The 11,352-nt window shown below is 37.0% G+C and overlaps 1 protein-coding gene across 1 annotated transcript; it reads right to left on the reverse strand.

Moving 5' to 3' along the window:
- Positions 1-6,068: 6,068 nt before the first annotated feature.
- c9 (complement component 9) lies at positions 6,069-11,352 on the reverse strand. Its single transcript, XM_052093933.1, has 11 exons — positions 11,205-11,352; positions 10,926-11,034; positions 10,638-10,788; positions 9,516-9,666; positions 9,102-9,240; positions 8,603-8,857; positions 7,779-8,019; positions 7,323-7,454; positions 6,801-6,976; positions 6,475-6,703; positions 6,069-6,387 (listed from the first exon to the last, which is right to left on the reverse strand). Exons 1-11 carry the CDS (start codon positions 11,279-11,281, stop codon positions 6,236-6,238), a joined length of 1,812 nt encoding a protein of 603 aa, XP_051949893.1. The 5' UTR covers positions 11,282-11,352; the 3' UTR covers positions 6,069-6,235.

An 11,352-nucleotide genomic window follows, 5' to 3' on the forward strand; every position in this document is an offset into this window, starting at 1 on the left:
GTAAGCGTAAACTTCTAGACCAGCAATGATTTGGTGCTACTTAAGAACCACTTTTACTGGTTCGGAGCTGGTGCTTTGGTGGTCGAAAAACAAAGAACCGATTTGAAACTAGGCTCTGGCTCCGAACCAGCACCAGCTCTGCCTTGGTGGAAAAGGGGTATCTGACAGAGCTCCAGCGTTTCTCTGTGGAGAGAGGAGAACCTTCCAGAAGAACAACAATCTCTGCAGCACTCCACCAATCAGGCCTGGATGCTAGAGTGGCCTGACGGAAGCCACTCCTCAGTAAAAGGCACATTACAGCCCACCTGGAGTTTGCCAAAAGACACCTGAAGGACTCTCAGACCATGAGAAACAAAATGATCTGGTCTAATGAAACAAAGATTGAACTCTTTGGCCTGAATGGCAAGTGTCATGCCTGGATGAAACCAGGCACTGCTCATCACCTGGCCAATACCATCCCTAGAGTGAAGCATGGTGGTGGCAGCATCATGCTGTGGGGATGTTTTTCAGCGGCAGGAACTGGGAGACTAGTCAGGATCGAGGGAAAGATGAATGCAGCAATGTACAGAGACATCCTTGATGAAAACCTGCTCCAGAGCGGCAGGCAAGATAACAAAGGAGTGGCTACGGGACAACTCTGTAAATGTCCTTGAGTGGCCCAGCCAGAGCCCAGACTTTAACCCGATTGAACATCTCTGGGGAGATCTGAAAATGGCTGTGCACCGACACTCCCCATCAAACCTGATGGAGCTTGAGAGGTCTGCAAAGAAGAATGGGAGAAACTGCCCAAAAATAGGTGTGCCAAGCTTGTAGCATCATACTCAAAAAGACTTGAGGCTGTAATTGATGCCAAAGGTGCTTCAACTAAGTATTGAGCAAAGGCTGTGAATACTTATGTACATGTGATTTATTTTATTTTTTTCGTAATTTATTTTTAATAAATTTGTAAAGATTTCAAACAAACTTCTTTCACATTGTCCTTATGGGGTATTGTTTGTATAATTGAGTAAAATAATGAATTTAATCCATTTTGGAATACGGCTGTAACATAACAAAATGTGAAAAAATGAAGCCCTGTGAATACTTTCCTGATGCACTGTGTGTATATATATATATGTATGTGTATATATATATATATATGATATATATATATATATATATATATATATATATATGTATACTCACTGAGCACTTCATTAGGAAGACTTGTACACCTACTTATTCATGTGATTATCTTATCAGCCGATCATGTGGCAGCATTGCAGTGCATAAAATCATTCAGATATGGGTCAGGAGCTTCAGTTAATGTTCAAATCAACCATCAGAATGGGGAGAAATGTGCTCTCAGTGATTTCGAGCTTGGCGCGATTGTTGGTGCCTGACGGGCTGGTTTGATTATTACTGTAACTGCTGATCTCCTGTAATTGAGAATGGCCAGACTGGTTCAAGCTGACAGAAAGGCTACAGTAACTCAGATAACCACTCTGTACAATTATAGTGAGGAGAATAGCATCTCAGAAAGCATAACATGTCGGATGGGCTACAACAGCAGAAGACCACGTTGGGCACTTTATTATGACCATAGTGTTCCTAATAAAGTGCTAAACGAGTGTATATACTGTATGCATATACACACACACACACACACACACATATATATGATCCCTAAATAGTTCAGAGTTGACAATACTTTTCATCAGATTTTTATTTTAAGAAAACTGGTCCTTCTTAAAAATGAGCAGTTAATATCACAAACCTTGAATTAACATTAGTTAATAAATTTTTTTTTGGCTGTCAACAAACCACTGCAGTTTAAAAACTTTACCAAAGTCATTGTCACGAGCATGCACTAGTCAAAGTTGTCTGCCCCTGCACTTGACCTTGTAAACATAACTGTTTACACATAGAGTTAGTTTAAGTTCCTTAAGTCTGTCAACATCTAAGGAAGCAAATGAGGTTGTATTTAATGGGGATCAGTTCAGTAGCATTAGCCAAGTGAGGCCTTGACTGGCTTATTTGTTCAAAACTGGAGTGCTTATTTAAAGTCTTCACTCAAGCTGGTGTGGAAAAACGTGTGTTCGAGTGAATGAAGCCTCAAGTAGCCATCACAAATGCGCTCGGTCTGCTACTGTGTGTGTGTGTTTAAGTGGGCTTGTCGTTGCTTAAAGGGGAGTTTGCTTTTCATTGTGAGTAGCACTTGGGCAGTACAAATCTGCTCTTGGATTCCATATGCTATTTTGTTCTGTGAAGTTTAATGCTTAAATAACAATACCAGCATAATAGTTAGCATTCACAATATAAAAGAGCAGAAAGTTTTTAGCCAATATATAATAGAATTTGTCCTATCCCTCCACACCTTAAAAATAAAGGTCAGCCTCTCACGGAGATGAGTCATTGAAAAAATGGAGAATCTTTATGCTTGTGTCACATGAGCTCTAGAGATCCAAGATTGCAGCCATGGTGCTTAGTTCATTTCAAGGCAAAAGTAGGACAAGGGTCCTCAGTTTTAATGAATGAAGAAAAAGTCGAGTGGCACTTCTGTCATGCTAATATTAAACATACAATAGAGGCACCAAACAATAACCTGGCACTTCATTCTGTCTTCTAGCTGACACCTCTATAAAGAGCGGCGTGAAAGAGGAGATAGTACAATGTAAATTATGTTAATCTGGTTCAAATGAACAAGTGGAGAAGCTTTTTCAAAAACAATGTTTTATAATATTTTCTACTTTTTGTTTGTCATTAGGTAAATAAAAATTTTGTTTAAATAGGATATGAAGGGGCAATTTATTGCCAAGATATCCCTTTCCAACACACACACATTCCAAAATCCACATATGGAATGTATTGTCCTATCTCTTGAATGTTTAATTTTTATTTTGAAAAGGAGCTTTGGGGTTTCAAATGCCTTATGATGTACAAGTTTTTATATAATAATTATTTAATAGTCCAGATTTTGGTTAATCAAATATGTATAAGACAGCAATTACATATGTATACTGTATATCTACAAATATTAAAGAACCACAAAGAAAAGGACAAAAACTTTATTTTTATAATTCAGATATTTTGTTATTATTTACGGCATGTTGCATAATGGAAGAATTCCTAAATAATTCCTGTTGACCCCTAACTGAATGTTTGTGCTTGTTTTCTGTCATTCAGAGTAGTAACAACCTGAGGTGAAGTGAAGATCCATTCTCATCAGTTTGAGGGCCCCCTTGAGACCCTTCCAAAAGGAAGATCAGACCTGCTGCATTAAAACTGTCACATCCAGTTGTTGTTATGGACAGGACCCTTTAAAACTGACAGCACAGTTGTTAATCCATTTATGTCCACTGATTTAAGAAAAGTGGAGAGAGAAATAAGCAACATTGCAGATATAATTTCTATCTTTAATATTCCTAGTACTGTAAAAGTTTTTATGTTTCTTGTGTATCTTCTTATGTGGCTGAAGTATAGATAAAAGTTAGCTTTAATGTAAGATTGGGGATTCACAACTCTTCCCTCAGATGAACATAATACATCTACACTATGGTGTTACATCTCAGTGATGCCATCTTTAGCTATTGAGATAGAGAGCAGTCACACTTTTTGGAAACCCATAAACAACATACCACAAGACTGGGCAGCATCTATGGGATTTAACAACTTCTCCCATAGCCCATTTCATTTGTAGACTAGAGCATAAACTGAAACCTCAGAGGGTAGGGGGTGGGAGGAAAGATTTACACACAGACTAGCCTTAAGGCCGGTCACTTGGTGTATACGAAAGTGATAGAGGGAAAAGGTTACGTCTGGTTGTCAGGGAATGGGAAGAGGTTGGGGGTTTAAACGGGTTCTTTAAGAAGGAATTTGGGGGAAGGGCAGTCAGAGAAGGGCCTTTGCTGGATGACCTACTTTGACAAATAGAGTTCCCCTCCACACATATACATGCATAAGCCTGAAATGGTGAGCTAGAGACTTGATTGCACTTATATGCCCATTCTTTCTTCAATCATCCTTTATTAAAATGGGGGTGGAGTAGGTGTTTTGTTCAAAAGCTTTGTTAAGACATTTTCCAGTTGTCTATGAAAAGGTGATCAATATCACTAATCACATACATTTTATTTATTTAAATTTATTTTGTAATTATTGCTATGGAATTGGAAAAGAAACATCAGGCAATAGCCATACCAAAGGCCACGTACACATCAATTTGTTTTGTCTCAAAAGTCAGTTGACCTTTACCTAACATCATTGTTTTCCAAAGTATGTAGTATTAAAGAGCATTTTCAAAAGTTTCCATTAACAGTGGAGGAAGTTGCAGTTCCAGTGTGGATGAGAGGTGTAAACGTAGCATAATCAATGTGTTTTTAAAACCGAAAAAATCTTTGTGCAATAAAATGTTAACATCAAACATTTCACAAAAATTAATATCTTTACAGCTATTTACTGTTAAATAATTTCTAACATGCCCTTCTCACTCACCGCTGGCTTTGAACTTTTTATTTTCTTTACTATATTATATATTGTATAGGTCAAATATCAAAGGTGCATAAAGTTCACAGATATTTTTCCTGTGGGTCGATTCCTCTTTGTGTGAATTTTGTGAGCTTTATCTATAGTGGCTTTATACTCAGGGCTGGGAGGGTTACTTTTGAAATGTATTCCACTACAGATTACAGAAAACATACTGTAAAATATCATTTGAAACGTATTCTTTTAGATTATTCAAATTCAGTAATGTATTCTAAATACTTTGGATTACTTCTTCAGCACTGGGAGATTTTTTTCACTTGTTTTGACCATTAAAACTCTGGCAGTACAGAAAGACAAAATACACGTGTTAAAAAATATATTCTCTGAAAAACCTGAATATCTTATACAGTGTTGTTTTTAAAACAAGAAAAATCTAATTGATCTTGTTTTAAGGATTTTTAGATATTTTTACAATACAAAAACTATTATCAAGAATATGATTTTTGCCCTAATATCAAAGATCTTGCTAGAAAAAAGAAATTATGAAAAAAATGTATAAATAAAATATGATCGTGCCTGGTAACGTGCATGTAAAATGGCTAGAAATAGCATTTTATCTTAGCGTAAAGCTGACAATTTACACAGGGTTTATTTCTATTTCTTCTGCTCCAAACATCAAACGTACTTTTCCGTCTGCTCGTATGAATGTAACAACATAAGAAAGTGTTTCACTGCTGTTCAAATGCACTTTGGATCACATCATTTATAAATGTTTTCCATCTGAAAGGACTAAATATTAAATGAAACAAATGACAATAAAATGCAAAGTAATCTCAGTAATCAAAATACTTTTTGAATGTAACTATTCTAAATACCAATGATTTAAATTTGAACTGTAGTGGAATATAGTTACTTATATTTTGTATTTTAAATACGTATTCCCGTTACATGTATTCCGTTACTGATTACCCTGTTTATAATCAATAGGCCTACTGACAGAGAGCACAAGTACTTACCACACACACACACACACACACACACACACACACACTCTCACGGTTTTGCCTTTCCAAAAGTGACTTTTCTCATATCACTTAAATTTAGTTGGTATGTGGGAGAGGTTCAAGCACAGATGACTCAGGCCTATCTAACCTTTGTTAATGTAAATACCATGGTACATGAATATGGAAATCATTCAGTTCCACTGTATCAAAGTATGCCATCACTGTACCACCATGGTACAGCTACAGAACATTTTTGTAACGGAAGGTGCTGACATTGTCCAGTATTCGAAAAGCTCCCTTTTGGAAGATTGCAATGTCACAGTCAAATTATTCATTTTGCACTACCTATTATGACCACAAGCTGGCAGTGTTGTTATAATTGCACATTGCCAATGTGTCCCATTTAGAATTTAATATGTGTGTGTGTCATTGTGACTTCTTTGTCGCGGCCCTATGCTTTTGAATCAATTTTATACTCCACATTAGATCCTCCTCCAGTACTGATGTTTTAAGGCCTATTGTTTCTCCCTAGCATAAAAGAATCATGTAAGTGCAGCAATTCTACTCTTGTCATTCTTTCGATGTGCACAAAAGACGTTGTCCTTTATGTGACATGATACATCACTTGTTTTTTATTTTGTTTGATTTAATTGTACAGCACTTTGGTAAACATTGGTTTCTTTTTAAATATGCTATAGAAATACATGTGACATGACTAATTTTTAAAGAATCAATGATAATTCATGTTTGTATGTGTGAGTTTATGTTTCTTAGCAGTATTCTTCATTGACTGTATCTCCTTTGCATATTCCATTTTGGACGCCTTGACTATTGCAGCTACGTGACCGTGTGTGACGGCCCCCAGTGCATATGGACCAGGCAGACCAGCAGCCCCAGTTCCCCAGCTGTTCAAAGGCTTTACCTAAAAGAAAGAGCAACTGAATGAACATGCAACGAGCAAATGCTAAACTCAAACAAACAGTAAATCATGTTTCACACAAACAAAAACCTTTCGCCAGTTCTGTGTCAATGATCTGGCACGCGACACCCTCAGTCCCTGGTGAGCACATGCATTTACAATCCCCATCTATCTGCATCACAGTGCCACCGTTCTGGCATGGCTGGCATTTACACACACTGTACTCAGCCACATAGTCATCCAGGGCCCTTCGAAGATTGTCCCGCCTCGGCTGAGCATCAGGAAAGTCCAAAGGGATGGCGTTGTAGATTGGTTCAGGCTGCCAGCAAAATGAAAGATGGAAAACACATTTTCTTCACTTATAGCGGCTACCACACATACACTGGCATGTAAAGTGAAGGGAGGTGCATTCTCACATCACTGTGAATGAGAGCAGGCAGAAGAGAGATGGTCTTTGCCCAATTCACATATTGAGTATAATCTAGTATGCCCTCTTTAGTAAGCTGAGACTTCATGGCTACTGCTGACTCTGAACTGCCCCCACTCACTGAGATCAGCACCTTATCGATAAGCCCCTTCTTGGTCTTCTCATCTGGTGAATAAAGTTATGTACAAACATTAAAAAATCTTTTTATCTTTAATTTTTAATAACATTTTGCCTTGCATAATTTATTTTAAATGGTCCTGCAGTGTGACAAATTAATTTGTAAAAGGACAAATATTTTTATGTAGTCTCTGAATTGAGGTCATGAATGTTGCATGAACAATTTGTATTATTATTAGGATTTTTTTTACAATAGTTTTATATTAATTATATATGCATTTCATTCTGCAGGACACCATTGAAAATGTTCGAACAAACCTTGTGTCTGTTGTATTTGATAGCATGCTCTTAAATCACAAAAATAGATTAAACAATAACATACACACACACACACCTGTGGGCTTTGTATTCACACTCTTGCAGTAATTTGGTTTTACGTGTCCTTCTATCCCAACGTCTTTGATTAGCTGGAAGTCAGCTTTAATTCCAAACTCAAAACAGTCCTTCAGCATTTTTTCACTGACCTCTAAATTCAGATAGAAGTTGATTCATCAAAATAGGTTCACTGTTTGGTCATGGCCACATTCCTTTAATGTCGAGTGTGCTACTTTAAACAAATTTCTAATAAGTAGGGGGCATGCATAGGTCTTTAAATCATGCATATCTTAGTGAACATTACATGAGATAGCAGCTAAATTAATTACAAATACTGATATTTCTTCTAAATTCAGTGCCATTGCAGCATTGCTATCAAGAGTGAACTGATGAAGGAATTTTAATGATTGCCCCTAGCCCCCAGACTTATCCAATCTGTAAAGACAAGACTGTTTAAAAGCAAATTTCAACTTACGTTTTTGTTTGACCACATCCTCATTCATTATGTAAACAAGTTCATATTCTCCACCAGACCTTCCATTCTTGGTGAAGTGTGTTCCGTAGTCCTCCAAGAAAGAAAAATACTGTCCCTTCTCATATTTGAGTGGCAGTGCATCCACATCATCCAGAAATGTTGGCGTTACTTCCAAGCCTCGCTGCCTCATCCTGTATGTGGCTAACTGCACTTTGCCTTTAACTCTCATGAAGGACTTTCGCTGAAAGAGAATGTGTGCCAAAGAAGCAGAAGCAACACATAGTTATACAAACTGCCAGATTCAAGCTAAGATTTAGTCTACATCCTACTTGGAAAAAAAAAATTAAAACACCTATATTATTTACCATTTTTCAGATGTACTTGTACAAGATGTGAAATTCAGTCTGTTCCCTGCACATGCTTCATCAAAACCCAAAAGATATGTTACAGTGGTGCCACTGATTGTTTGTTGCGTGTGCTATCTCTGTGACGTGTTATGGTCTCATGGCAACCAGAAAGTTGCGTTCACATAAACAATGGTGAGAGTGATTTGGAGGTTTAAAATTATATTTTTACTCCACTGATAGTTTAGGTTTGGGATTTGGGTTAAGAGTGGGGTTGAGGACATTTCACCTTAACAACACTTTCAACTTCGGCCACTGAGGGCAGTGGTTAAAATTTCAGTAAGCACAGACCGATTTCAGCAGGAGACTTTCAACCTCCAGTCACCAAATTCACAGTGTGATCAGCCTGCTGCAACAGGGTCAAAAACAGCTGCTAAAAGAACAAGCATAAACCTACAAATAAGCCTGATTTTCTTTTACCTTGATCTCTGTGTATTCTGAAAGCTCTTTGATTATTTTTGTTTTTTCATAATTAGCACTGATCCCTCCTGATATGCTAGGCTTGAAGCCATTGCCAGCAGCATCGTCGCCCTCACCAGCACCGGAGTGCTCAGTGAGTGTTATCTTGAAGTTCAAGCCCATGTCAACACCAAAGCTGGTTTCTGTAGTTATCTCTCTTATTAAAGAGTGGATGTCCTCATATACCTCCTTAGAGCTACTCTCTTCCACCTTTGTCTGAGGATAAAAAGAAATTGGTCAGGGCTGTTTTTTTCAGATGGTTGTTTTTGTCAGAATTTCAGTGCATTAATTTACCGATCTGTTGTTTTGTTTGTCTCTTAAATAAAATAAGTGGATTTACACCTAAACACTGCATATTGCATTTGTTTATCCACCTAAGTGGATTTCTTCTTCTTTTTTTTGCAATAAATAATCTAAAACGAGAGTGTAATATCACATTACAGTACACAGAGAGACCCACCTCATAGCTAAGAACTCCAACGTTCCAGGGTAATCTGTTATATTCCAATGTGGTTGGGTCTCTGATGCGGTTACATTGGCCATTATAGAATCTATTATTAAATGGATTCATTCGAGGATCAGATCCCAGAATATTTATTCTGTTGAGACAAGAATAAAATATTTTAAGAATATTTTTAGAACTTTAAATATATAATAAACAAATAAATTCGTTTAATTTTAATTGCAATATAAGATTCTTTTTTCTATTCCAAAGTTTGTTATAGTCTGAAGTGGAAATGTAGTTTTACCTTATTACATTATGTTTTATACGATTATTTGGTTCCATAATGGCCCATAAAAAATGTCAAAGTAATTTCCCCACAATGTTGAGCTCTATTTAAATGTGTTCACTCTATTCACTAAAGGTACTGACCCGTATCCAGCTTTAGAGGCTATGTCAGACTCCACTGGTGACGATTTGCCACAAGGTGCCCTGATGATGTCACAGTCCTCCTCATCAGACAAATCAGACTCACTGCAGTCGTAATCCCCATTACACATCAGATTTTTGTTTATACACAGCCCTGAGGGGAAAATAATATAATTAAGGCTGTGGCTATTTGCACTACATGTAAATAGAAAAAAAAAAAGTATGCTCTTTAGTGTTAGATGCTATTTGCAACCCAAATGAATTACTAACATACAGCATATGGGCATCACTGCAGCATGTTTATTGTGTTTATTTATTGAGTCCCAGACACCCTACACCAACCCCTACCCCTTAATCTAACCTTCCCTTACAAAAATGAACCATGGCTTTACTACAGTAACCATGGTATCACCATTGTTTTACTTCACTGTGACCAAATCACTGCAAGGAAATCAACCTTTATATTAATTTGTATTCATTATTATTTGTAGTATTAAAGTAAATAAAGAGTTGAGACAAGAGTGGGACAAAAGGCGGATAAGAACCCGGGTTGTACTCTCGAAAAAAAGCACATCCACACTGACTTTATACCTCATGCCACTGTAGCATCTCTAGCTGTTGCAGTTTGTCTTCAAATTCTGTTTTACACCAGACTATTGGAGTGCAAATAGTGGTGCTGTGTAGCAGGTGCTGTTATAACTAGTGAAAATAGTCACTCCGTATGTAAATGTTTTATTTTTTTATGTTCAAAATCTTTTCCAGTCTCAATTTAATATGCTGAAACAGTTATAAGTAAACCATTTTGTATTGTTGATTTCCCTGAAATGTTTAAGATTTGAACATTTTCCTCTGTTTGTTTTGAGTGACCCATCCAGCCTGACACAACAACATTGGCTTAGCCAATGGCATGAGTTTGGGGTGGGACTATCTGTTAGTTCAACCAATATCAGATAAAGGGTGTATTCAAAAAGCTGAATAAAGTTTTTATTTTTATTTTTACAATTCATGTTTGCTGGCACAAGTGGTACAGAAATACATTTCAGCTTTAACACTGAATATTGTGTCAAATCTCACACTACAACTAAAATACCAGCTTTGCACAGACATAAATAAATAACTACTAACCTGAAGCACACTTCCATTGAGTGCTTTTGCAGACAGGTGGAGGGTCCATCTGACACTGGGTAGTTGCAATACAGTGCTTACGGTCTCCAATAGGTTCTATGCACCTAACTCCTTTAAACTGACCAAAGACCTCAATACCTCTAGAGCGATGCTGGATCACACAGACACAGGCAAAATGTACACATTTCTTGAAAATCAAACCTCCTGTGTTCGGATTATCATTACTTCTGATTGCTTTTGAATGACATTATAAATCCATAACTGAGAGAAAACAAGAGATTCCAGTACCGTTGTATTGGTGCATGGGTCGCAGGGTATCCACTGGGACCAGGCACTCATTTTGCAGTTTATTTGTGCTGGGGCATTAATTTCCCGGATCACCCGTGTGGACCCTTGCCTTTGAGAGAGACAAATAATGATCAACTTTATAATAATCAATTCCAACTCAACTCAGTTTAACACATTATAAATATATACAAAAACTCCCCAAAATTCTGAAATTAACTAGTTAGTACACTAGTAGTATCAAACACTTAAATTTGGTGATTTGAGTAAATGCATACATACATGTTGTCCTTTATGCTCATCCCATCAGCCTTGTAAAGAATACATATCATTACACATAAAGCAGTTAGAGCCATCATGGTAAAGCTTCGGACAGTCCTTTGATTCTCTGTGTATGAATGTACTCTTGTATTTAAGCATTGATTCAATG

The sequence above is a fragment of the Xyrauchen texanus genome, chromosome 3 (assembly GCF_025860055.1).
Source record: "Xyrauchen texanus isolate HMW12.3.18 chromosome 3, RBS_HiC_50CHRs, whole genome shotgun sequence".
Taxonomy (NCBI): Eukaryota; Metazoa; Chordata; class Actinopteri; order Cypriniformes; family Catostomidae; genus Xyrauchen; species Xyrauchen texanus.

Bases quoted from the DNA above. Each gene is read 5' to 3' on its own strand.
- c9 (XM_052093933.1), bottom strand. From the start codon at position 11,281: ATGATGGCTCTAACTGCTTTATGTGTAATGATATGTATTCTTTACAAG. The intron at 8,020-8,602 runs GTAAAAGAAAAT...ATTCTCTTTCAG, and splicing joins CAGAATACACAGAGATCAAG to CGAAAGTCCTTCATGAGAGT. The intron at 6,704-6,800 runs GTGAGAATGCAC...TTTTGCTGGCAG, and splicing joins CTGCTCTCATTCACAGTGAT to CCTGAACCAATCTACAACGC.